At 46.0% G+C, this 26,574-nt stretch overlaps 2 protein-coding genes and 1 long non-coding RNA gene across 5 annotated transcripts; 2 read left to right on the top strand and 1 right to left on the bottom strand.

Moving 5' to 3' along the window:
* The first annotated feature begins 763 nt into the window (after nucleotides 1-763).
* Nucleotides 764-11,528, top strand: LOC142361426 (uncharacterized). The gene is made up of 4 exons (XR_012764039.1): nucleotides 764-1,202; nucleotides 1,336-1,499; nucleotides 5,679-6,540; nucleotides 8,221-11,528. It is a non-coding gene; the product is annotated as an uncharacterized LOC142361426 (long non-coding RNA).
* Nucleotides 11,529-11,546: 18 nt separating this feature from the next.
* POMK (protein O-mannose kinase) lies at nucleotides 11,547-13,822 on the bottom strand. Its single transcript, XM_009934289.2, has 2 exons — nucleotides 13,292-13,822; nucleotides 11,547-12,485 (listed from the first exon to the last, which is right to left on the bottom strand). Exons 1-2 carry the CDS (start codon nucleotides 13,577-13,579, stop codon nucleotides 11,712-11,714), a joined length of 1,062 nt encoding a protein of 353 aa, XP_009932591.1. The 5' UTR covers nucleotides 13,580-13,822; the 3' UTR covers nucleotides 11,547-11,711.
* A 48-nt stretch (nucleotides 13,823-13,870) lies between these two features.
* Nucleotides 13,871-26,485, top strand: HGSNAT (heparan-alpha-glucosaminide N-acetyltransferase). Of its 3 annotated transcripts, XM_075421321.1 has the most exons (17): nucleotides 13,871-14,119; nucleotides 14,415-14,554; nucleotides 15,064-15,185; nucleotides 16,152-16,221; nucleotides 16,878-16,947; nucleotides 18,035-18,141; nucleotides 18,611-18,687; nucleotides 19,318-19,348; nucleotides 20,250-20,410; nucleotides 20,785-20,900; nucleotides 21,601-21,722; nucleotides 22,318-22,444; nucleotides 22,598-22,684; nucleotides 23,867-23,944; nucleotides 24,057-24,127; nucleotides 24,267-24,379; nucleotides 25,409-26,485. In XM_075421321.1, exons 1-17 carry the CDS (start codon nucleotides 13,871-13,873, stop codon nucleotides 25,588-25,590), a joined length of 1,923 nt encoding a protein of 640 aa, XP_075277436.1. In that variant the 3' UTR covers nucleotides 25,591-26,485. The 3 variants fall into 3 exon arrangements, with proteins under 3 accessions (XP_075277436.1, XP_075277437.1, XP_075277438.1); XM_075421322.1 differs by lacking the exon at nucleotides 15,064-15,185 and having other exon boundaries at nucleotides 13,962-14,119; XM_075421323.1 differs by lacking the exons at nucleotides 13,871-14,119; nucleotides 14,415-14,554; nucleotides 15,064-15,185; ... (2 more) ...; nucleotides 18,035-18,141; nucleotides 18,611-18,687 and having other exon boundaries at nucleotides 18,749-19,699.
* Nucleotides 26,486-26,574: the final 89 nt, after the last annotated feature.

Raw genomic sequence — 26,574 nt, 5'->3', positions numbered from 1 at the left:
GACAGTTTAGGTTGTCAAAGTAGAAAGAGCACTTTATGAGAAATCTTGCCTCTCTGGGGTTTTTTTATGCCAAAATAGGAGTTGCTGGATATTCAGATGCTGGAGCAACACAGGTTACTCCTATGCTCCATATGCTCCTGGTGCCAAAAAGCACAATTCTAGGATTATGCCTTGGCAGAAAAGGTGGAGCAGAGCAAGCGTTTCAGTCTAGAAGCTTGAAAAGTTGTCTGAACTGCCTAATGCGATGCAGATTAACGAGGCAGAGGATGTTCTAGCATACACACACACAAATGCTTTTTTTTTTTTCTTCTGTACTGCCTGATGTGGCATGTTTGAGCTACATGACAGGCTAGGTGTGCTGTCCTTTATCCTCCCCTGCTTCTTTCTATCTACCTCTGGCAGTGATACTTCCTTTTACCATACCTTCCTTCAGATACTAGAACTATTACAATGTAGACATTACAGATATGGTTCATCTCCCTTAGCTTTACGCATATTTGGGGTATGTGCTTATGTTGCGGTTATTTGTCTTCACCCTTTATAAGACAATAAGGGGGGGGGGGAAGTATTTTTAGGGCATGGTTTATCTAACCTATGTCAAACATTCAGAATGCGTCCTCCTGTGCCCGGGAAGTGCCCTGACCCCTTGCTGAGTAGAGGGAGTCTAGACACCTCACTTGGATGGCACTTGCTTTGCAAATATCCAGCCAGCCTGGAGGGACTCCATCTTTTGAGGAGCCGTTTTCTCAGTGCAAGATGTGCCAGGTCATTCTCTTTCCATGCTATGGAATAGATTCCTTTTAAAAGCCCTCAGATCAGGGCATAAAAGGATATGAGTGAAAATGACAATATAAAAAAAAAAAAAAAAAGCTAAGGCACTGTATCATGAGAGAAGTTCCTTGCCCCACATGGTGTGGGAAATAAGAGTAGAACAGCAATTAGACATAATTCTAGGTCATTGGATCAGGATGGCACCCATGCACAGAACTGTGGAAACCACTAGAAGAGAAAAAAAAAAAAAGTCTATCACTTATGCAACGTGACACAAGACAGTTAATTATGCATGGTTCCACAGGAATTTTAAACAGTTTCTCATGAAGTTGAGGCTTTTTGTTTGCTTTTCCAGTATGTTGAACTTTTCTGCTAACAGGCCTGACAAGATAGCATTATACGTCTGTGGAAGAAAAGTGGAAAGAATAAACGTGAGTAACTTAGGTATTCTTTATATTTCATTACTACCTCTAGACCTCAGTTGAGATCGGGCTCCCTTGTACGGGGTGTAGAGAAGCTGTATTTAAGCTGTATCTAAAGGCACTTTTTGTATTAACCCTGCAGCACTCTCTGGGCAACCCAGGAAGGGGCTGGAACGCCCCAGGACTCTGCAGCCAGCTTCCCATCTGGAGGAAACGAATGCCTGCATCCACAAAGCACGACTTCGGGTCTCGGGCTTTTCTCCGCAGACTCCAGCACACAGGAACAGACTCTGCCTCACTCAGCAGGTGCCTGATTTGTTTGATTTAATCAAATTCTCGATTTAAGGCTCAGATAATCCACCCACCCCAAACCTAGAGGACGGGCAGAGAGAGATTTTCTTCCCCCACATGCCCTCTGAAGTTTGCAAGTGTTATGCAGTGGGTAGGACAGGGTTGGGTTGAGGAGCACAACATGTAGCGCTGCAGTGAGTGTGGCAGCCTTGCAAACCTGAGAAAAAGGGGTGATCTCCCACTTGCTGCCCTGTAGCAATAGGAATTATGGGGGAGTAGGCCTTCTGTGTGACTGCCTTGAGGAATCTGGTTCAAATACCAAAGCTGGCTGACTCTTAAGCCTAGATTAGCTTCTCCTGGTACGCTGTTGTTTCCTTTTATAGCTTGAACTTTTGTTTCAGTCTTAGGCTCCTGAAACACCTGGAGAAATGGGAATGCAAGCTGCTCTTGAGTTTGGTTAGAGCAAAGTCAGGCCTTGCAGTTGTTGTTATGTGCACAAGAAATGGTATGACCTGTCTGTCTAGATTATGTAGCATATTTATTTGTGGCTTGGATTAGGTGGGATGGGATAACCAGTGCTTGTGTATGCTGTTAATGCATCAGGACACCAGTTGCTTTCTATTTTCTTAGACTAAAGCTGGTTGTAGGGAAAGGAGTGTCATTTTTAAAGCCATTAGGCTTTAAACTAAGGGAGGGTAGATTTAGACTAGATATAAGGAAGAAATTTTTTACAATGAGGGTGGTGAAACACTGGAATGGGTTTCCTAGAGAGGTAGTGGAGGCCCCTTCCCTGGAAACACTCAAGGCCAGGTTGGACAGGGCTCTGAGCAGCCTGGTCCAGTGGAAGATGTTCCTGCTGACTGCAGGGTTTTGGGCTAGATGACCTCTAAAGGTCCCTTCCAACCCAAAGCATTCAGTGATTCTACGATTTTGTGCTGTGCCTGTATAGCATCTGACCTCCGGGATCCTGGCCTGTGATCAAAGCATGTAGGCACCAAACAAATAATACATAATAATAATATAGGCACCAAACAAATAATATATAATAATAATATATGGCATTGGTATGAGCTATTCTGGCAAAACGTAGCTAATGGAGACCCAAGCTTAGTGGCTAGATTTTCAACATTACACAGTAGCAAATAAGCCTGGGGAGTTTCAGCTATGGGTCAGACACAACCCCTCACAGGAGCCAGGTCTTGGGGAGAAAAACACATAGCCGTGTGATTTAATTAAAAAAAAAAAAACAAACAAACCATCCCAACTTTGACAAAAGGGGAACTTTGTTCATTCCACAAAGAAATCTAGCAAAAAAAAGAAATCTAACTTGATAAAAGCACCCACTTAAGTCCCATAGATTTAACAAGAGAATTGCTGAAAAGGATCTTACAGCTCTACAAGAAAGGAATTCGCTTTCCAAAAGTCCTTAGCATCCAGCAACTACTATAAATTGGACTGAAAGCTGCTGAACGTTATCAGTTTTAAAAATCCAGTTACTTCATATCCAAAATGTGAATGCTGGAATCTAACAGTAAGCTTGTTCTTTTGAAAATTATGGCCAAAGAGTCTGTGTGTGTCTCTCTATATAAATACATGATTTTTAATGGATTTTGAGTTATGCAGAGCTAAACAGAATCAGAAATCGCTGAGACATAAATATCACTTTAATGTAAATATATTCACCATTTAATCCTGATAAATACTGGATTATAGACTTCAGGACACTGACAATTATTGGCAATCATGTGGTCATCTCAAGTATACAGTATTTCAATTAAAATAAAACCATAAAATCCTTTTTTCTCTTTTAAAAGTACCATGTAGCATGTAATTTATTTGGATGAACTCTACAAATATATGCATTATATCATGCTAGAAGAACTTAAGAACCACTTTTTTCTTGTTCCCAGGGTCTCTTGACTGTTGGTAAGACATTATAGTTATAATGATAGAATCAGTTTACAGTTGCAAATTCTGCCAAATATCTCACAAATTATATCTGGCAAACAGCACTGCCTCTCTTTCACAAAGATAATGATTTGATGTTTTGTTTATGTGGGACCAAAGGAAAATATAGTTTTAGAGCTTATGATAGAATTGCAAAAAGTTTGTGTGGTATTCTAAACTTCTGCTACATTTCATAGTTACCACTCTATTAAGTGGAGAGTAACACGGACTTTAAAAGCGTCCTTCAAAAATGGGAAAAAACAAACCTGTTCAATAGGTTGTGTCTGTTTTATTTCCTCAGCATTTACCCAGGCCTACATAGCAGCTGGTGTCGATAGGCATGCAATACTTTTTGCATCTGATGGTGTCAAACATACAGATGAGTTGCCATAAAGGCTGCTCACCTGTACAGCAGTTTGTGTTATAGGAGTGTTTTTGGTTGTAGTCTGAAACCCACAGCACATGAAGGGAAACACGCTACATCAGACTTGAGCCGCCTAGAAGAAGCCTGCAGCCAGCAGGCAGTTTGGAAAGGAAAACAGCATAACCTTGACAGTGCTATTCTTTGGATGACTCTGAGGAAAAAAAGAAAGGAGCAGTGGGTTTGAACTGTATCTGGGACTCTGCTCTGAGACAGGCCGTTTCCATTCTGTATCCTGTGGTACAAATCTACCTGGGAAGGGCTAAACTTTATTGGGAAATCCACTGGGAGTTGTTTTGGCAACAGCATCAGACCAAGGGTAGAGCATACCATACCAGTAATGGGTCCAGGTGCCCTGACACAGCTGGCACCCACAGCCAGACTGTCAGCAGGCTCAGCTGGCATGTCCTAGGTCTCCCTGTCTCCTCCACCACTGGCACAGCAGTGTTTCGGGGGGGGGGGGGGGGGGGGGCAGTCTGGGAAGCAGGTAGTATTTCTTGAGTTTGGGATATGGTCTCTGCTTTGTTTCTTTGTCTAATTGGTCAGATGGGGTGGGCAGGATGTGCTGTGGGACTGCTACAGAGATGGCAGAGGAGGCATTGCCCGAAAGGGAAGGGCAAGGTGGTGCAGATCAGTGACTCAGCAAAAGGGTTGTCCTATCCCTGGGCAAGTGGCCAGACCCAAGGCCTTCATCTTGATGATGGCACCAAACATAAGCCCTGGGACCTCTAGAACTATATCTGCCCTGGCACTGACCACCTAGGGTAGTTTGGGGAACCTCCTCTGAAGTTTTCTGAAGGAGATGAGCACCAGTAGCAGTCCTTATTCTTGTGTGCCCTCCGTCTTTGCGCAGATTATTTGGCTGGATTTTGGGACGGAGGACCAGGGATACAATAGGAAACCTGGCAATAACTGTCCCAGGAGAAGCATCTTTGTGGGAGAGGACAGGGAATGTGGGGCCCTTGATTTGAGTTTGAGATGGGAACCAGCAGCTATTGCTGAGGTTAGGCAGAGCTGTGGCAGTGGTCTTGGCAGGGGAGGTCATGTCCACAGGTCTAGAGCTGGCTGGGGAGTGGATGAGGAGAGAGGGGCTTGCAGGCTTCCAGCTGTGAACAGGCCTCTTCATGCTTTTCATCCTTTGATGTTCTCCTACAGACATATAAGAGCTGCTGCTACTGAGGCAGCAAAACCCCTGAATGTTTATCCAGGGCTGTCACTGGTGGTGAAAACTGGAATGGGCAGCAGGGACAACTGGAAAGAGGGGAGGTGTCACGAATGAGTGGTTAGGTCGCTTAAATGATCACTCAAAGGTTTTGCAAGAAAAGATGTTACTGAAAATCTGGAAAATGTGATCTTACAAAGTTCGTTGGCAAGGGTCACTCTAGTACTTCTTAAATGAATGGAACACAAATTGAAGGAGGTTTTGAGTGGAAAACGGTTCACACAGAGTAAAAGAACAGTGTAAGGGGCAAGGGAGACCCTCCCATTGAGTCACCAGGTCTGGAATGTACCCCCTTGCTTTCCAGACTCCTTCTCAGAGAGGAGCCTAGGTGCGGCTGCATCCAGAACCGCCCTTAGACCACAACAATTTATGTCTAAGGGAGATGCTTAGCAGCAATTCATGGTGTGTTCACAGTTTAGGGAGAGAGAGAATCACAGGGATTTAGCAGCTATTAATCACCGGTTAACTTAGCATTTACAGCATGATTAGAAAGAATTTACTATTACAATCACAATATTAGGATATTATGCTTTGAATACAATCACAAAAATTCCCCTCAGAGTTCAGTGAAATACTCACTTCAAATCAAATGATCTCTCAACAGGTGAAGGTTGAGTCTCAAGGAGATCAGCCCAGGTAATGCCGACAGAGTTCGAGTTACTCTGAGAAGCGTCCCACTCAGAGGGAGTTACTGGGCACAGCCCGCTGCGGACCAGAAGAGCTCAAAGGGCCTCACCTGGTACCACTGTTCATAGGGTCTCAAGATGACTGACTTTAGGCATCAGTCATTTTCCATCCTGGTCACAATCCACATGATGCAATCCTGATATTTAGACAGAAACTTTACAATTCCAGCACTACCCAGAAGGTACGGTTCTGACATGTACCAGGCGGGTGCGACTCCAGGCATCGGGAGTTTCAGGTGCGGTCAGGGGTGCCTGATGGGCCCAACTCGCTGCTCTTGTACAGAGACAAGGAGAGCGCCAAGTCGTCCCGATTCACTGCACACCAGCCAGCTACTCCTGCAGCGCAAGCAAGAACACAGTGTTGGCTGGTTCTGGGGTTGCCAGGTGTGAGGGTTGCCAGGTGTGAGGGGGGGCTGCACCACCACATTCCACCCAGTGACTAACGTCAATCCATCTTTCCACAGAGTGGTGGTGTGGTCGCCTCTTGCGTCTGTGCGTATAAACCAAGCAATACTACATTCCAATTATAATTTCGAGGCAAATTTTTAGTTGGTTACCTTAATTATCAAGATTCGTTAAGTGTGGTTAAGCAAGGTTACATATGTAAGTAGGGTTTTCTAGCAATGATGTGACTTTTTTAGCTAACTTCTACACTCTATATGAACATGTTTAACAGCAGGCATAATACAACAAAGAGTTAACAGAATCACAGTGGGCTGTAACATCTGTTTCAGGGTTCTGGCTGCTGTTGGAGACCATCTGAGTAACGTATCCCACCAGGTATGTTCCCCATCTTTCTTCATTCTTTTGAGGACGTGATGTATCTCTTCTGTGTCATGATGGACAGTGATCAGAGTCCATTACCCATTGTCTTGAACTCGTTTCAGCAATTGATGCAGGTCATGTTGCAACAGTTTTACTAGTGCATGGTCCCAAGGGTCTTGTGTATGGATTGTCCAAGGGTTTTGTGTCTGTGCTTGAAAGGTTATACTTATCCCAATTAAGAGGAAGATCAATGGTGAACTGGGGATACACTGCTGTCGTTGTCATTGCCATCGATGTAGAGTCTTTTTTTTTTTCTTTTTTTTTTTTTTCCAAAAGAGAAGAAAGAAAAGTTTTGGTGGGGAAGGCCGAAAGGGTTACTCCTTTATGATACAGGGTAAATTCACCTAGTAGTTATTCTGTGTTTTGTACCACTACTATCAGTAGTTTCCCAGTTTTCATTAGGGTGAGGATTGATACTTGAACCGAAAAACCAGATGCTGCCGTCTGGCAAATGCCAGGTTCGTTCGTTTAAAACATCGAATCCTAAAATGTTTTCACTGCGATCTTTAATTGCAAAGCGAGTAGATGACATACGCTTCTTGCTGGGGAGCCATAAATTAACTTTTACAGTTTGGCAAATAGCACTTATTCCATTCACTCCAGTAATTTTAACTTGTTGCCGCCTGGTTTGCATACCCAGCTTCTCAGCATCTTGTTGTGTTAGTATTGAAATTTGTGCTCCCATATCTATCCGAAATTTTGTCATTTGTTGTCGAGGTCCAATTGGGATTAAAATCTATGGCCTATTATCATGGCTACTATCATGTATCCATTGATAGGGTTCCACCTGCCGGACAGATAGATCCAACTGTCATCCAGGCACTATTTGTTTTATTGACTGAGAATGGAAAGGATTACCATTCTCTCTGGGAGCTGGTAGTGGTGTTTGAGTGTTTGGAATGTTTTCTTTTCCATGTTTTATATGAGTCCTAGCCACCAGTAGTTGTTTTTCTACTGCTTCCCAGTCATGCCAGTTGTTACGACCCCATTCATCCAAGAATTTGGAAAATGGATTTATTCCGTTTTTTTGTAATTAAACAGTGATACTACTTGCCATCCCGCCAGCTATGCCAATTTGTCGTGAATGAGTGGTGAGGTCGCTTAAATGATCACTCAAAGGTTTTGCAAGAAAAGATGTTACTGAAAATCTGGAAAATGTGATCTTACAAAGTTCGTTGGCAAGGGTCACTCTAGTACTTCTTAAATGAATGGAACACAAATTGAAGGAGGTTTTGAGTGGAAAACGGTTCACACAGAGTAAAAGAACAGTGTAAGGGGCAAGGGAAACCCTCCCATTGAGTCACCAGGTCTGGAATGTACCCCCTTGCTTTCCAGACTCCTTCTCAGAGAGGAGCCTAGGTGCGGCTGCATCCAGAACCGCCCTTAGACCACAACAATTTATGTCTAAGGGAGATGCTTAGCAGCAATTCATGGTGTGTTCACAGTTTAGGGAGAGAGAGAATCACAGGGATTTAGCAGCAATTAATCACCGGTTAACTTAGCATTTACAGCATGATTAGAAAGAATTTACTATTACAATCACAGTATTAGGATATTATGCTTTGAATACAATCATAAAAATTCCCCTCAGAGTTCAGTGAAATACTCACTTCAAATCAAATGATCTCTCAACAGGTGAAGGTTGAGTCTCAAGGAGATCAGCCCAGGTAATGCCGACAGAGTTCGAGTTACTCTGAGAAGCGTCCCACTCAGAGGGAGTTACTGGGCACAGCCCGCTGCGGACCAGAAGAGCTCAAAGGGCCTCACCTGGTACCACTGTTCATAGGGTCTCAAGATGATTGACTTTAGGCATCAGTCATTTTCCATCCTGGTCACAATCCACATGATGCAATCCTGATATTTAGACAGAAACTTTACAATTCCAGCACTACCCAGAAGGTACGGTTCTGACATGTACCAGGTGGGTGCCACTGCAGGCATCGGGAGTTTCAGGTGCGGTCAGGGGTGCCTGATGGGCCCAACTCGCTGCTCTTGTACAGACACAAGGAGAGCGCCAAGTCGTCCCGATTCACTGCACACCAGCCAGCTACTCCTGCAGCGCAAGCAAGAACACAGTGTTGGCTGGTTCTGGGGTTGCCGGGGTGGGGTGGGCTGCACCACCACAGTAGGCAACTGCATATAGGGCTGTCCCACCTCTTCTTCCCTCTCTGTGAGGCCTTGCCTCTTCTCTTTAAGGGAAATGAAGCTTGAAATGTGGGAAGGACAGGTTTCATGCAATCTTGAAATTGTGGAAGGGCTTAGTGGGGAAAAACAGAAAGATGGAGAGATTGCAAACTCCTCTGATTTACTGAAAGATTAGATGGAGGTGACACTCAAACTTGGTTGAGGTTGCACCAGGTTGAGATTAAAAGGGACAGTAAAGTACACAAATACCACGAGCAAGTTAAAGGGGAGGTAGTACCTTCAGCTATTATCTGTGGCTCTTCTGATGGCCCTTATATCTATTTGTCTAGTTACTACAGACTTGCTAATGCAAACACAATGAGATCTTCTAGGGGTTTATGGAAGTTTGCTAGCACAATACTGGCTTCAAGGCCAGATCCTGGCGCTGTTAGGGCATGAGAGACTGGAACGGCTAATAGCTAAAGCGAAGCTGACCTTCATGCTGCCATCTAGTGTTTGATCGTAGACGGAAACAATATCCCAAAAAAGAAACTGAAGTTCCATAATGCTGTGTTCAGAACAAATGTAATTTATTCCTGCTGAAATACAACGCTGGACAACACACAAGCTGAAGGAGAGAGAATGGGGAAGAGACATGTGGAGGACCCAGTGCTCAGAGTGAATGTTTCGGGAGACAACTTTTCCTAAAAAAATTTGTAACTATTTCCTCCAGGAACAGAGACAGACATCTTCACAGCAAGATAATTACTCAGAACCAGAATTTGTCCTCATTTGTTTTTAACTCTGTGAAGTTAATATGGCTGTTTGCAAGGTGCAATGGTATACAACAGAGCAAGAATCCAAGCAGAAGCTTCTATTAACCAAGAGGGACCAGTATAAGAGGCTTGGCAGGTTCTTCTTGTCTGTCCTTGCTACTCTCATAAAAAACACAAGATATGTTTACTTCACAGCCATCAGATGCTGATTTTTCTTTCAAGTGTACATGATGGCTAACAAGAAATAACAAGTTATTGCTGGGGACGCACAAAAGATTTTACTTGTGGCCCTCCAAAGCTTGATCCCTGGCTTTGAGGAGCTGTAACAGGATGCTTTTCCAACTGTTGCACCTCCTGGATCCATGATGGAACTGTAGAACTTTAACCCTAGTAGTAACAACTCAAGAGTTCATGGGCTGGATGATGCATTTACAACAGAGAGAGCATTCTTTTTCCCTGGGCATCTTTAAGGTGTTTTGAGTAAAAATCCAAAACAAACAAGAAGCATCCAAAATCATTGTTCTCTTTTGGAGACCCTGGCTTCTGAGCTTTGCTTGCTGACAACCTGAGCAGGAAAGATGCCAGGAAGGACGGCACAAGTGAAAAATGGCAAAAATCAGCTAATATAAGAAAATAGACTGACCAGAGGGAAAGGAAAGGCATAACGAGCAGCCTTTAAAAGGCGCCTGCTGGCATTGTGTGTGATCAGGTATGAATTTAGTCGTTTGCAGGAAAGTTTTCCCATTTATAATAAAATTCTGGTAGCAATAGAACACAGGTACGTTTGAATATTATGTACACAAACTGACTGCATGTTCTCAGTGCAGTCATAACACGGCTCGTTTAGGTAAAGAGGAACATCAGCACAGCAAAGAACAGAACCAAACTCTACGGCAGAAAGGACTGTGCACTTCTCTGCTTACAAATCACCTCTCAATTCAAAACATGGAAGTTGTCTTAGGCCCTTAGGTCTTTCAAACAGTCCACAGAACAGAAAGTCCATAGGTACATAACGGTAAAGTCCATGTGTCTCGTTCATACTGTTCCTGTTTTTTTCACCGAGAACAAGTGCATCCCAATCCCACTAGAGCCTACTGCTGGATTAAAGAGCATCATTATTCTTCCTCTCCAGCTGTTGGTACCAGGCTGTAACATCCATGCAGGTACCAAAAGCTTTCTCCTAAACACAATGAACAAAAAAGCAGTCTTTCTTTATGCTTAGTGGGCTTGGAATTCAGACCCAATAGAGTTGCATGCTCTGAATCTAGGGCTTTTACTTTCCAAAGCTCACATTTAGTACTCATTGCTGTGGAAGGAAGTCACATTCTCTTCCAGTCCTTGTTCTCCCCACTTCCATCAGGTCATGATGACACTCATCAAGGATAAGCGAATGAAAAAAAGATACGCTTCAGCTCTCTTCCAAAGCGCTCAGGATTTCTGTGAATTAAAAAAGAGCAAGAGACTCCTCTGCTTTACAGCTTCATCTCCAAAGAGCTCATCTGAGAATACCATGGGACAAAGGCTTGAAAACCAAGAGCTCATGTCTGTAAAAAGTCTCTTCAGGATCTGCATCATCTGCTTGCTCACGAAGTAGCCACATGCTTGCTGGTGTGCAATACGCGGCCCACAGAGCAATGTCCCTACAGCTCCAAGAACAACCTGTTCCCCATCCAGCAAGGAAAGACTGCCCTTGGGGCTCTGGCATCAGGGTTCACCAAAATCTGAAGTGAACTGGGGTACTCCTTTCTCAGTAACCGCTCCTTTTACTGCATGGGGAAGCGGGTGAGGACTTTGTGGATAAGACATGGACCAAAGCCACAGGAATCAGCACAAAGCTTCTGGGGCACCTGCCATGGTCTCTGCTCTCCAGTCCTCTGCCAATCAGTTTAAGTGGACCAATTTTTTTTAAAACTCTTTTTCTGTAATTTTTTTAAGAGAGTTTCTGTGTAAATGTTGCAAAAGAAAATTTATTATTTCTTAATGAAAAAATTTCCCCCCCAACCCACCCAACTTCATTTCTCTCCCTCCCCCTCTTCCAATGATAGATTAAACATGCTAACGGAAAGTTTGCACAGCTCCAGCACTGCACTGATTTATTTATTTATTTTAATCAAAAGGTACAACTTCAGTTGCTCTTTTCTTCTCAGTTTTGGGGACGGAGATTTTTCCCTTCAGGCAAGCTAAATAAATAGGAAGGACATCAACTTCAGTATGTTGTTTGTCTCACTATAACATTTCCCTGGTACCAGGCATGGCCGCCTCCCGAACAAGCAGAGTTAAAACTTTCCTGTAGGTGTCTAAGACCTCTTGGGCAGAAGGCCTTTCAGCTGGGTCCTTCTTCTTACATGCTGCATGGATGTCAAACAAATGCAGTCGCACAATGTCACTTCCTTCAACGTGGCCCAAGAAAAAATTGGAGACATCTGGGATTTTCCAGATGTCTGTTTTCTCGTCATAGGGAGGCATGAGGTCATCCTCAAACGGCACCTCTTCTCCATAGGGCCAGCGTTGCTCAGGAGCTACAAACTCGCCCCGGAGCTCCCGATGACCACACTTCACCAGCCTGCCAGCACTCCTGTTTACAAGAGGCAAAGCATCCAAATCATTCACCAGGATATGAAAGTCACTTGTTAGGAGATACTGAGAGAGGACCTTGTCCAGGTCATTTGAGTCGCACATCACTAAGGTGCCCAGAGGGCTGCTGTGCAGGTACCGGATGACACTCACGTAGTCTATAGCAAGCATCAGCCTGCGATGCCAGGTGTTCATGCCCTTGTACTTGGGCATGTGGAGGGTTTCATTCAGGCCCCTCAGGGAGCCCAGAGGGTGGTACTCAGTGAGGATGGTGAACTGCTGCTCACAGTAGCCAAGTAGCCGGACAACGTGCTTACTCTGAAGTGCTTTCAGCATCTTCAGTCCATGGAGAAAGTCCTCCTTCAGCTCGGAGTTGGTGAGCTGTGACAGGACCACTTTGTTTTCCTTCCACTCAGACAGGAAGACCTTAAAACACACAAGAGACACATAAGACGTGGAGAGCCTTCTTCCACCAACTGCTACCCACTGCCGCTAACCTCCGAGTGAATGCTTAGTCAGACCTGCAAATCGCAGTCACCAGGCAGAGTCAAGCCTTTAGGTAGGGCCATGTACCTGTCACAGCAGGCCCTTACTGATGTTGTAATTACATCACGATTTCCTAAATTTTCTCTGGAATAGGCAATGCAGATGAATTATTTCATACCACCCAACCAGCCAGCCTTACTCTGCCACGATCATACCACACTCCATAAGCGCTTCACCCATCTCTGTGATTTTGCTCATGCAGCTGGACGTCATTCGGCATCAGGGAGGTGGCCCAGGGCTCCGGTCACACTCTCACAGAATCACAGAATCACAGAATGTTCGGGGTTGGAAGGGACCTCTGTGGGTCATCTAGTCCAACCCTCCTGCCAAAGCAGGGCCACCTACAGCAGGCTGCACAGGACCTTGTCCAGGTGGGTCTTGAACATCTCCAGAGAAGGAGACTCCACAACCTCCCTGGGCAGCCTGTTCCAGTGCTCCATCACCCTCAGAGGCAAGAAGTTCTTCCTCATGTTCAGACGGAACTTCCTGTGCCTCAGTTTGTGCCCATTGCCCCTTGACCTGTCTCCTACCTGTTCTGTGCACCGTAGCGGCAGGCATATGCCCCTGGATGTCTACAGTAATTAGCTGCTGCGGGGATAATTATACCAGCGGTATGGGCATTAACGAGCCAGCAAACAGTCACAGCTCCTTCTCCCCAGGAGGGAAGAAGGGAAAACCAAACTCACCTTTTTGACAGCGCCTTCACCAACACACTTGAGTTTCCTGACTTCCCTGTTCATGGCTTCGCAGGAGAGCCACGGGGAACAATTCTTCACTGTTCCCAGTTTGAAGTGCCCGAAAGGGCAGAGGCCGGGGTCCATTTCGGCGTGTCCCGAAGAGGTGTAGAACTTGTTGAGGTACAGGTAGAGGAGGGCATTAAGGAGCAGGACGGCTGCGAGCAGTAAGGCCAGCGAGAGGGACGACACCTCCCTGGGAGGAAGCTCCCTCCTAACGAGGTACGGTTTCTTCTCCATGGCCGCGCCTTCTGCGCTCTCCGTGACAGACGGAGGCTAAGCAGGACCCTCTCCCCAGCCCGGGGGTAAGCGTCTGTGGGGCTCTAACATGGCAGGCCCCGCCGCCGCCCCGAGCCCGCAGCCGACGGGACAGGCCGCGCGTGGCAGCGGCGGACGCTCAGGGCAGCTCCGCGCGCTGTCCGTCCTCCCGCCTTCCCGAGCGGGGCGGGGGAAGGGACGGACGGCACCTCCCGGCCCCGCCGCGGCCGCGCAGGGCGGTGGCGGCGCCGCCCCAGGGCGGAGAGCAGCGACATGGCGGCGGCGGCGGGGCTGGTGGCGGCGGCGGCGGCGGCGCTGGGCGCCCTGCTGATGGCGCCCGGCCTCACGCAGCCGCACGGGGAGAGCCCGCCGGAGGGGAGCGGGCCCGCGGCCGGGCCCCGCAGGGGGGAGGCGGCGGGGCGGCCCCCCCCGGGGCGGATGGACCAGGCCCTGCTGCTCGTCCGCAACGAGCTGCCGGTGCCGGGCCTCCGCCTGGCCGCCCTCTCGGGCGCCTGCCACCAGGTGAGCGGAGGGCCCCGCGGAGGGGTCGTGCAGTGTCGGTGTCACCCCACGGCCTCTGCTTGTGGCAGCCCGGCCCCGGGCCTCGGCGGGACTGCTGGGCCTCGCTGGCGTCTCCCCGTGGCTTCGCTGGCTGGCTTCGCGTCAGTGTAACCTTCCGGCGGCGCGCCGGGAAGCCCCGCCGCGGGGGCCGCTCCGGCCCCTGGGCAGCTGCCCTTGGCTTGGCCGCTGTGCGAGGCAGGGCCGCCTTCCCTCCGCTTTGGGACTGACGAGCTCCCCTCCCGCTCTTCTTCCACAGTGCTTGTATCAGTTCCTGGCGTTCGTCCCGCCGAGCAACGGGAGCCCGAGAACACCGGGCATGGCGGCAGTCGCGGTCGATACCCAGCATCCGCTCACCCTTTTGCTCAACGGCTCTGTGGGTGACGGGGAGCTCTGCAAGTAGGTGGCCCAGCCCTGGAGAACACCTGGGTAGCTCTGTCCTGTATTTAGGGGTTTTTTACCTGAAGCCATGTGCCTATTTGTTGCCTGCTCATCACCTGCTTTTTCCTGGCTGCTTGGACCTGGAGCTCAGCCCTTCCTCCACTGCTGTAGCTGTGGTGTGCATCAGAACTGTGCTGGAAGGGTCTAGGCACAAGCAGGAGCTGAAATGGTGTGCACTGAGCCAGTATGTGCAAGCACCTGGTTTCTCTGGCGGAGAGTCTGTAGTTCGAGAAGACAGGTGATGTGGTAGGCAGTGCATGTGTGGTAAAGCATCTGTGCTGGGCTAGGGGAGGGTAATGTTTGCCAAAGGCAGAGCCAGGCACCTCGTCGCTAGATCATGCTGTTAGGCCGAGTTTTCAGCTTGCCTTTCCTGCAAGCATTCAGGCTTACAGCCCCCCAAATGCTGCCGTGGTGCCTGAACTTCGCAGTGATGGCTCAGCAAGTTTCATTTCCTTTATCCTTTGCAGGATTCAGTATCATTTTGGAGAGTTTGGCAATTATTCCCTTGTGGTAAAGACCCTAAGTACAAGAACCAAAAGTGTTTCTTGTGACCTAGTCATCAATGAAGGCCCTATCAACAGCTACCTCCGTATGTAATGCTCTGTTTTCCCCTTTCATTCTACAACCTGCATGTCTCCCAGCAGAACCAACTTGCTAAAAAGCCTGTGCAGCCAGTTATGCTGTGCTGAAGATGTGTCATGGGCTTGCTCCTCTCTCAGGATCTTACCTCTTTACGATTTATATGTTCGTCTTGAGGCCCTGACCAGGATCAGGCCTCTTCACATGATATGCTGTGTGACCACAACCTTTTTGCAGCAGGGATTAGCTTAGAAAAATAAGTGGGTATGTGTCCAGAGGGAGATATTTTTGTAGTTAGTTCCTGTTCCCCTGCATGTTTATGTATGTGCACAGAATCCCTCTTCTTGCCTCTATCTTTCTTCTCACAAAATGGGAAACAATTCATACAGTGTTTAAACTTTTGTTTGTTGTTGTGCTTTTAGTTTTAAACCTCACGTCTTGCTTTTTCGTTCATCTCCTTTCCTGTTTCAAACTCTCATCTACGTCTCTTCCATTCTTTTCCTTTATATTAGGTTATTCTTCAGTCCTTCCAGTCTTCCAGCTGTGAAAAAAAATCTGCATGCTTGCAAACTTGGTGTGTTACCCTCTCCCCTGTCTTCTTTGTGTTGAGGCTGTTTCTAAATCTCTAGTTTCTTCTTCAGAATGTATAGCACATCAGCTCTTTTCTGACCATTGCCTTGTGATGCAGTGCAGTTTTATTTTGCCTTTTTTATGCCGAGTTGTGCAGTCCCTGAGCTGCACTTTGAAACTATCCTGCTTTTGTTTTGGGTTGTTTTGGGGTTTTGTTGTGGTTTGTTGTTTTTTTCTTTTTTTCCTCTGGGACTGATGCTGGAGATATGTATTGCATGGAGAAGGTGATGTGATGATTGGTGGGCTGGGTTTTTTGTCATGTTTGTGCCACACTTGGCCAAGCCCAGGCTGCTGAATGGTTTTGTTAGATCATTTATAGAGTTGTGTTCTTCTCCCTTTCATGTAGCTATTCTCTTTGCTTTCCTGGTTTACACGGGGATCCTTGCTATCCTGATTGTTGGACGCCTTTTTATGAAGTAAGTGAACAGTATTGTAATACCTTCTTACACGTGAAGTGGGGCTGCCAGTTTCAAAACACACGCAGTAATGTGGTAGTGTAAGCAGTCCCACAGTAGCCCTGCTTGCAGATCAGATCCTGTTATCAGGTTGACGTGTACAAGTTCAGCTGTGGTAGCTGTCCATATGATAATAAATACAGAGTGATAGGATTTCCCTTGAGGGATATCTTGCAGCCTCGTTAGCTTGTACGTAGAGCGGTTACTGCAGAGCTGCGGGTGTCCACTGTAAGCTTGCACACACCCTGCCTTACCCTCCTGTGACTTGTTCCTGGGTCTAGCCCTGAACTGGCAATACAAGTCAGTGGGACATCAGTGTGTGTAGCGTATGGAGCCTTCCATCTTGTGTACTGAATGACGTGAGTCGTCCCTGCCTGTAAACGACCCAAGAATAAAGCCCCTGAACCTGAGCTTGTGGCAGTGTACTTACAGAGCTGGACTTAACTGAGGTCCCAGGTACTGGCTGAATCTCAGTATTGCGTATGTGAGCTGGGAAAACAGAAATAGAGACTGCCGCAACTTTTGATTTATGCTGCTGAATCGTTGATATTAAGATGAAATTGGCTATAAAGTACTTCTTGTTTTGTGTTGTGTTTTAAACTGTTACTAATTTTCAGAATTGATCCAGTCAGAAACTGGGTTTATAAGAAACTGAACCCCAGAGAAACTGATCGTCTGATTAATTCCGTGAGTGACCACAGTGTCTTTAATTTGCATTCTGTAATGTTTTCACCTCTGAGGAACACACATTATCTGGACATCTGGGAACTTGTTTATTACTAGTCATCTCCTTGTGCATGTTCCCCTTGGCAAATCTTGTATTGAAGTTAGACGGGCAATGGAGAATGCTAGACAGGGTTTCCATGCAAGTTTAGTGGATTCCCAATAGAGCTTTTGCAAGTCTCGAACATACAGCTTTGTGCCCTCTTTGGTTCCCTTGAAGCAAACGTGTTGGTGAAAATACTGTCCACTTCTGACATAGACGAAGTAAGGGAAGGGAAGAAGTGCTAGCTTTCATGTCTGCTTCCAGCACAGTAGGAATTTTAGCAGGATCTACACTGAAGTCAACATTTCTCTGGCAGCTCTAGACCTGGCATCACTGTGTGAGATGTGTTTTGTAGTACAAATAGACAGATCATCACAGTCTGGGCTTCACATCTAGGAGGTCCAAACCTGTCTAGAATCAAAAGACTTGGGAGCAGAGCTCTGCAGCTGTTCTTGTAGTTGTGCGTCTCCATAGCTGTGTTACAGCCATGTCTGCTTCTTTATGCTGTTACTGGAGCTGATCAGAGTGATTTAGGGAACTTGATTGGAAAGAAGCCACTCCTGCATTTAAAAGTAGTGGCTGATTTAGCTCTCTAAACAGTCTCTCTGTGGTGTTAGACAGGTGCCAGTGGGATGGGATGGATCCTGTTTGAGAGTCAACAATTGGATCTGCTCAACTCTTGTGAAGCAGCACTCACAGTGACAGCAAATCTGTGGCTGATTTCAGCTGGATTCGGCTCTCATTAGTCTCAAACACAGCCTTTTTTCACTGCATATTTTGTTTCCACCCCGGTCAAAGGGGGAGTGTGGAGCATCTGCAAATATTATTGCAATATGGTGGAGTCGTGAAGGGGTTAGAAGTAGCAAGTGGGGAAACAAAAGGAAGAGGAAGATGGGGAGAACAAAGACAAACACAGTATGTGAAAGTCTGCAGTTTACTGATCTTTGTTCTCTAGGCAGCTGATGCAGCTGCTGACTTGCCGATCTGGTGTCTGGTTTGTTCCTGAAGGAGCTCGGGTCCCCGAAAACAACAGACTCTGTTAGCAGCGATCCCACCCCGCGTTTGTGGAGCACGGCCTCTCGGCAGCGGCTACGTTCACTGGACACATTCCGAGGGTGAGCAGAAGACTTTGCTCAAAAGCAGTTCTTCCAAGGGGAATGAGATTTTTCCAATGGCAGTTTGACAGTGTATGGAAATACATAGCAGATGGAGGGTTCAAGGGGGTCTGTTTTACTTGGAAGATACTCAAGGTTTTAAATCTTGGATTTTCCAAAACACTTTGCAGTTGATCTAGTTTGAGGAAACATTAAAGTTGTGGCAGAGGGTGGAAAAGAACAACATATGTTCAGTGCGAAAACGCTATGTGAAGGAGCTTACTTTGGTTCACCGCCACCCATGATCTTTGAAACGCTGCTTCCCGTTTGGCAAAGCTGGAAACCTTGTACATAATCTTGCTTTAAAAATAAAATAAGCCAGATCTCACAGTTAGAAATGTCCTAATGGGGGTAAACATTAACTGTGTGTTCATATCTATGTATTTCATCGACATGTGATACTTTGTGTGTGCTTTTGTTGTCTTTTTAGGCTCTCTCTTATAATTATGGTGTTTGTTAACTATGGAGGAGGAAAATACTGGTTCTTCAAACATGAGAGTTGGAATGGTAAAGTACAATTGAGACAGTTAATCTACGTTTTAACTGCGGCAGCATCTAGACATGGTTAGCATTGCAGCTGCTGCAGCGAGCTGATGCTCAGCTGAAGGCTGGGATGCTGTGCCAGTCTGCCTCAGCAGGGTATCTGGCCTCTTAGGTTAATGGGCAGAGCAGCGTACAGTCCTGCTCATCACACAGTGACGGCGTAGTTTCAGATCACAATCTGTGTGTAACCTTTTCATTTTTGACAGAGATTCATGTGTTTAACTTTCCTGTGTTGTTCTGTGACCACAGTCAAGCTGATGGTGCTCGATGCTGTACGAACATAATGCTTTGATTGACAAGCTGATGGGGAAGGGGTTGGGCATTGTGCTGCCCTAGTGGAGAACAGCAAGGATCCCACCCCTGAAATCTTTCCCAAGACACAGCGATCAGTTCGGACTTTGTTTTTGGAGAATGGTGAAAGCAGTGAAGTGAGATGATTAGCTCTTTGTATGTTTTCTTTATAACGTGTTTTAGATTTTGGGGCATCAAATAATTGCAAACAGCCTGCAACTCCTCTGGAAACTCAGCAATAATGTTGTTAAAATTTAGGGAGGGTTTGAGGTAAATAATGTGTTTCTTCGTGTTTCTCTGTAGGATTAACAGTGGCAGACCTGGTGTTTCCATGGTAAGTCTTCCTGAAGAATAGTTCTTGTGTCAAGTGGTTCTATATATTAAGGGTTGCAAGGAGAACATTGTGCGCACCTTGCCTCGATGTTTTTGGAGAGGTGAATTTGTGTTATTCGGTTGGTAGGAATCTGCCCCTCCAGATAACAGCACCATCCTTATGAATCAGTAGAAGAGCTAACTGCGTTCGGCTGCCCACATCCTCCTTCCTCCACCTACACAACGTCAGTGGGAGGCCCAGGGTTACCCTACCAGTGGAAGTGCAGTATCCTTGAGGAGCTAATTGCCAAGCTGACGTGTTGAAGGCGGTCAGTATGGCAGGATTCAAAGCTGGACTGATGTGTATCCAGAGGTAAAATTAGCCAAAGGAATGTTGAATTAAGCTAATCTCTCTATAACCTATAATCTCTCTAGTCTTATGGGGAAGCAACTATCCCATCTGCCCCTAGCATGTTTCTCTAAAATACACACCAGTTGTGGTTACTCCTGGAGATGAGAGCTGGACTTGGACTGTGAACCTAATCTAGAGGGGAGGAGCGGGTCAGTTCTGAATATGAATCATAGATTTGCAGCTTGTATTTTACTGCTCTAAAGACGCTAATTTAATTTTGGGTAATGGAATTTTTTTGGTGGTATATATTGCTGCAGAAAGACCAGAATGCAGTTACTTCCTGAACTTTATTGCCTCAAATGACCACTGAAAGAGGTGGAAGGGTCCCATAGTACAAGCTCAGTTGTCTGGGAATTCCTAGCAATCAAAGGAAGTAAAGTTGTCCAATTTCACTCAATACATGCATTTCTGTTGGGGCAATGCAGGCTACTCTTAGCTTTAGTGTTTGCTGTCACTCACATGTGTGATGAGACATCTGTCAGCTCCATTTCCCATCTGCTCTGTTCTCCAGGTTTGTCTTCATCATGGGGACATCGATATCGTTGTCAATGAGCTCCATGCTGAGGTGGGGAAGTTCCAAGCAGAAGGTGCTCGGGAAAATCCTCTGGAGGAGTTTTCTGCTAATCTTGCTGGGAATCATAGTTGTGAATCCCAATTACTGCCTTGGACCATGTGAGCGGAGCTTGCTCTCTTCCTTGTATTTCTGCAACTGTTGGTCCTGCCTCCTTCGTTGGGCTGTTGAGAAAACAGTGTCGGCCTTCTGTACTGACCAGTTGCATAGGGGCGGTTTGATGGTATCCTGTAGAGTGCTGTTCAGCTCTGCACTGATGCAATTCTCTGTGTTTGACCCCTGTGCCAACCGCTGTTTATCGTCTTAGTGGTGACTTTCTCAGGGTTATGATTTCCAGAAAGTGGACTGGCAGATTAGAGGTGTCCTTGTACCTGCAGGTGCAGCGGGTCTCAGCTCTCCCTGGAGAAGGGTAGCTTTTATATTTACGAAAGAGCCTATGTCTGCTCCTCTTCCACATTGCTTGCGTGTTTTCCAGTGTCCTGGGATAATCTGCGTATTCCTGGGGTGCTCCAGAGGCTGGGATTCACATACCTGGTGGTTGCTGCTCTTGAACTCCTGTTTACAAGAGCGGGGGTTGAGAGTGGGATCTTGGTGAGTTATGTGGGGAGATGACAAGTGATACTGGAGTAGGGTTTGGGAGCTTTTGCTCTTGTTTGGGCACAAAGAACACATGAGAAATGATGAGAAAACATGTAGCATCTTACCTGATGTGTAGTGTAGTGTGACCTGGCAAAAATTTTGGGGGAGAATGTACCTTTCAGTGTCCCAGTCTGCGTTTTATCACATCTAGCTTTGCTGTATTTGAGGATTTCACTGATCCACTCAGATGGTGCTTGGAAGCAGGCATTCCCAGCCACTTTTGGTGACTTTACACTGCCAAGGGACCTCAGGGACAGGCATCTCTGTGCTGAGACCCATGGCCTGTGTTTTGTCCGGTGAATTTTGGCAGTGTTTTTTCACAGCAGGGGAAAGTAATAATGCTTTCCAGCCTTTCTGGAGTCAGTTTTCCCAAAAGGCTTTTGTTGTACTCATGAATCAAAATTCCTTTTGACATTTTCCAAGCTAAAAAACATTGTGGGCTTTTGTTTTGGCTTGCTTCTACCCCTCCCCCAAGTAACTTAAGTGTCTGGAAAATGTTTGTGAAGATGAAAAGTCTATTGGTAGAACCCGGTTTTGTCATGACAACAGCTCCTTCTTGTATCTGGGGGACTGCCTGCCAGGAAGTACAGGATACCCTGAGGGCATGGTTTTTACTTGCCAGCTAATACCCTCCTCCCTCCCTCTCATGCAGGAGACGCCATGTCCTGCTCTGCAGGATATTCTCCCCTACTGGCCACAGTGGATTTTCATTCTGATGTTAGAAGTGATTTGGCTCTGTCTCACCTTTTTGTTACCAGTGCCGGGTTGTCCCAGGTAAGACTGTGCACTCAGACTACTTTCTGTGGGGCATCAGATGATTGTTTTTCTTCTACTGAGTGGAAAATACATTTATTAGCCATAGGAAAAGAGTGAAGAGGAGAGCTTTTAGGCCAGCAGGCTTAAGGGAAGTGTTCATCATGTGAAAAAACTGTCTGGTACTAAAGTACCAGGTGTTATAAAAGCAACATCATTGTTCCTTTCTGTCTGAAGAAGAGGATTAAAATCTCCCTGAGAACTGTGTACAGCGATATATGATCATCGCAATGTCATCCCTGTCTCTGTCTTTGCCCCTTTAAAGGGTCAGCACCTGCAGAGCAGGTGGAGCAGCTGGCTGGGTAGCCAGGTCTGAACTGAAGCATTGCTTTAGCCTCCTGATACTGCCTGTCCCCTCGTGATCCGGCTGCTCATGGCATTGTGATGATCAGAACAAGATGGCCACCAGCCAGCTGTCACGTAGGACTTGTGTTTCACCGCGTGCCGCTGGCCAGGGAAAACATCAAGTGTTTAGTGTGCTGGGCCGGTGGACCAGCTGCTGTTCAGGTGGAATGTACCAACACTTGGTGCCATAACCTGTTTGCTTCTGGTCTAGGGGCTATCTTGGTCCTGGGGGCATTGGAGACTTTGGAAACTATCCCAACTGCACTGGAGGAGCGGCTGGTTACATTGATCGTTTGCTGCTTGGAGAAAAGCATATATATCAGCATCCCTCTTCAAGTGTAAGTAGCTCTTGGGTTGCAGTATGAAGCCGCAGGCGAGCACTGAACACAGGCCAGCTGTCGGGAAGGGCCTGGGAAGGATACATGCAGGGGGAGGGAAGAGAGAGCAGACTGGTTGCTCAGGTGCCCTGTAACAAGTGTTTTCTCTCTAAGGTGATTTACCAAACAACGATGCCGTATGATCCTGAAGGGATCTTGGGGACCATAAATACAATTTTTATGGCATTTCTGGGACTGCAGGTACCTCTTTTCTTTCTGGATGTGTGCTATAATGGGAAGATTTGGAGGAATCTTGGAAGTGGGGAGGGAACTTGGTTTCTTTATTTAAGGCTGAGACTGGTTCTAACAAAACCTTTTCCAGAGCAATGCTTTTAGGTTGACTTATCCTGAGATGAGTGTCAGAGCAGTGGAATCTAACCTGGCAGTAGCTTGCATTACATAAATCAAGACTTTTTCTCAGTTTTTATAAGGGATGGACAGAGGAAGTTTGCAAAATATCCAACCAGAAACTTCTTTTGCTTGTTTTAAGTTTGGGCTGGCTCTGCATGTTGGAAAATAGGGCCAAGAGATGCATAGACTTCACAGCTTCATTTTAAACATACAGTTTTAAAGGTTGCAGCTGTACATGTTCCCCGTTGCTAATTTTCCGCTTGACATGTAGTGTTAGCTGTCTTGCATAGGTGCTGTGGGGGTCCTCACCTTCCCAAACATGAGGGAGGCAGGGGTTCACATTAGTGTTACCAACATTGAAAGCTCACAGCTCACCACCATGTTTAAAATAGGGTTTCATGATGCTTTTTGATGCAGTTCTAGTTGGTCATTGCTGGCTTTCCTGTCTGCAGCAGCTGTTAGCCAAACTGAAATTCTTGTGCTGGGAAAGGAATGTTACTGCATGTAGCACTGGGTAAAAATTGACTGGGAATCTCTGGGGGCGGAACTTGGAACAGAAGGGTGACACTGAGGAATGAGTCATTAGGACACATTTCTTAGTGGTGGGTGAAAAGGAGCGTGTGCTCCAAGCAGGCCAGGGTGCGACGTGGCCCTGTTGAGAAGCTGTTGGGGCTGGCTGGGGAGTCCATGTAACCTTGTTCCTTTGTGCAGTCCTTGCTGAGGGAGACGGAGCTCGAGTCACATTGTGTTAACCTAACAAAGTTGCTTGTCCCCTTCCTCAGTGTTAAAGTGGTAGGGAAGGGAGAAAAGGTGCACCTGTATTGCTGAGTGGGTTGTATTTACATATTTTCCCCATCTGTGTCCATTCTTTGCACAAAGTTCCCATTCTGAGCCTTTCAGGCATTTAGTTGATACAAACTCTGCTCATGTTCTCTGTCTTAGCACAGGGAGCCGGTGGCAAATACATCTGGCTCTTGACATGTAGTTACATTTATGGGCATTAATTCATTTTTTGTATTCTTTTTATATTAGGCAGGAAAAATTATCTTGTTCTACAAAGACCAGTACAAACAAATTATGAGTCGGTTCATCATATGGAGCATAGTAATGGTAAGTCAGTTATGTTGCTCTTTAATAGATGTGTATTTTTACGCAACGCAAACTTAGTATTTTTGAAACATGTTGCAGTGGTTATGTGAACTTCAGCAACTTTCTGTTGCAGGGAATTATTTCTGCTATCTTGACAAAATGTTCTAAAGAAGAAGGGTTTATTCCCATAAACAAGAACTTATGGTAAGCAAAGAGATACAGCTTTTAGTATGATTTTGTTAAAGCACTATTTTACCTTGGAGAATGTTTTGCCTTGCTTATATTGAGATTTGTCTGAATCACATACTTCTCTAAATAATCTTTCTACTGAAAATGGGCGTAGGTCAATATCATATGTGACAACCATGAGCTGCTTTGCCTTCATCCTCTTACTGCTGATATATTACCTTGTGGATGTCAAGAGACTGTGGTCAGGTGCTCCATTTTTCTACCCAGGTCAGTAAACCATGGCAGGTAACGTATTCCTTCGAATTCTTTTTGCACTGATACTATCCTTTTATGTTTTCTGTGCTTCCCTTTTTAAAAGAGTTGGGCTTTACAGTGAGGTAACCCAGAGGATGCTAGGATGATTAACTTGAGGTGAATCTTTGCGCAGAACTGGGACACTCAAGACCAGATATTTAGGAGAAAGGGACCATCAAGTCTTTAAATGGGCTGGAAGCTGCTATTGCCCAATGACTGTTCTCAGTTTGGTCTCAAGGTCCCGGAGAACAGCTGCCTATTACCAAGCAAAACACCACAGCTGGTTCTTCATAGCTAGTTTTGGAAAAGACTGCTGAGACTTGGGTAACCTAATGGGGAAACTCAAAGGCCTGTCGACAGAGTAATACCACTTCTGAAGATGTGGACAACAAAATCCCCTGGGCAGCTGCGTAGGTTCTGTCTCTGTGTTTTTAGATGAGCCTGTCTCCCAAAGCATCCCACTGCGGTTTTAACCACGCTGGGCTCTTGACAAATATCTGAGTACAGAATGCAAACCCACAGCAGAGGGAACCTTTCAGCAGCTTTGGTGTCTGGTGTCTGGACAGGAAGATGGGTAGGGTGAGAGCATAGTATCATATCTCCTACCAGAAATCATAGAGCTTTGAAGGGCAGTCAGCTTTTTGTTTGTAAAGGCAGTAGCGCTGACCAAATACGTTGGCGCTTGGCCACCCTGAAAACAGTAACTGTGATTATTCTCCTCATCAGTAAAATTGCAGGATACTGATTTGGTTGTTTTTTCAATTTAGCATATGGGTTGTCTGCCTTTCTTTTCAACAAATGTTGGGGGGGAGAGAACCCCTCAGACTGTATTTGAAAACACATGTGTACAGCATCTCTGGGGAAAGCAACATTAGCTGTTGTGATTAGCTGCTGTTGTCTCGGTGCCACTCTGTTCCATAAGCCTGGCATGCCTCTGCCTGCTTACTCTGAAGCAAGCTCCTACCTGCTCTTTCAGATGGTATGACCTGTGCTTACTTTCAGGAATGAACTCAATCCTGGTCTACATTGGACACGAAGTGCTCGAAAACTATTTCCCTTTTAAGTGGAAGATGCGAGACAGTCAATCCCATGCAGAGCATCTGACTCAAAACCTCACTGCAACAACTCTTTGGGTCATAATATCATATCTACTTTACAGGAGAAGGATATTCTGGAAAATCTGACAGAGGTGGTCAAGGTGTAACGAGCCTAGATTCTGATGGGGCAAGAGCATAAGGTGGATTAGCCTGAAATATTGCCACTTGTGCTAGGCTGTATTACTAAAAATGGATACTAGTTCAAGTTCACAGTGCCATGGAAGTTGCCATCAAGATTTTAATGTGACTTAAGGGACAGTATTTTCCTATCTAGCAAAAACTTAACTAGTCTGCTGCAGTTGCTTTCTTTCTGTTTTCTACATTTTGTAAATATTTTACTGATCTCCCTCCTTCACATGGAGAAACTGAACATATTGCAGTGGTTGGGCAGTCAAAGACAGCCTGATGGTGCTTACAAAAGGAACTGCAAGGGATCTGGGTGGCGACTGCAAGGCGTTATCAGAGTGGGACTATGGCAACAGTCGTTGCATCTGACAAGGCAGCCCCTAACTCACGTGGCTGGGGGTTTGTATATACCCTTGGCACCTGCCGCACACCTGCACCACTGGCAACTGGCACACATTTAACTTGGCCATCTGGTTGACTCAGAAGCACTGGCAGCATCCTCAGCCCTGCACGTGGGTTGGCAGTGCAGTGACTGCCTGGGGAAGCTCAGGGGCACCCCTGTGCTACAGCGTGCTGTGGAAAGTGGTGACTCAGCTGATCATTATTCATTGAATTCAATACTATTGTCTTTGTATAAGCACTTGGACATTACCAAAGTTCGATCAAAGCAATCCTCTTTATCAATGAATTTACGTAAGGGCCCTGAATCTGAAAACCAGCACTACAGGTAGAATTTGGCTAAAAAGGAGGAGAGAGCAGACCAATTCAATGTAAGATAATAGTTTTTGGAAGCTCAGGAAATTTGCTCATGCTGTGATTTCCAAATTAGTGCTAATAAAAAGCCTGAAAGATCCTGCTACATTCTCTGTGTATGTATAAAGACAGAAAGAACTAAGACGCAGACCTCAGTATAATGCTATGGAAAAAAAACCCAAATAAATAGGA

Source organism: Opisthocomus hoazin, chromosome 5, assembly GCF_030867145.1.
Source record: "Opisthocomus hoazin isolate bOpiHoa1 chromosome 5, bOpiHoa1.hap1, whole genome shotgun sequence".
Classification (NCBI taxonomy): Eukaryota; Metazoa; Chordata; class Aves; order Opisthocomiformes; family Opisthocomidae; genus Opisthocomus; species Opisthocomus hoazin.
This window is presented reverse-complemented; position numbering and strand designations above follow the sequence as displayed.

What these genes read in the sequence shown, in the direction of transcription:
- HGSNAT (XM_075421321.1), top strand. Translation starts at nt 13,871, where the DNA reads ATGGCGGCGGCGGCGGGGCTGGTGGCGGCGGCGGCGGCGGCGCTGGGC. An exon ending in TCACTGGACACATTCCGAGG is followed by an intron (nt 18,142 to 18,610) that starts GTGAGCAGAAGA and finishes TTGTCTTTTTAG; the next exon opens with GCTCTCTCTTATAATTATGG. An exon ending in TGCTCCATTTTTCTACCCAG is followed by an intron (nt 24,380 to 25,408) that starts GTCAGTAAACCA and finishes GCTTACTTTCAG; the next exon opens with GAATGAACTCAATCCTGGTC.
- POMK (XM_009934289.2), bottom strand. Translation starts at nt 13,579, where the DNA reads ATGGAGAAGAAACCGTACCTCGTTAGGAGGGAGCTTCCTCCCAGGGAG. An exon ending in GTGAAGGCGCTGTCAAAAAG is followed by an intron (nt 12,486 to 13,291) that starts GTGAGTTTGGTT and finishes GTGTGTTTTAAG; the next exon opens with GTCTTCCTGTCTGAGTGGAA.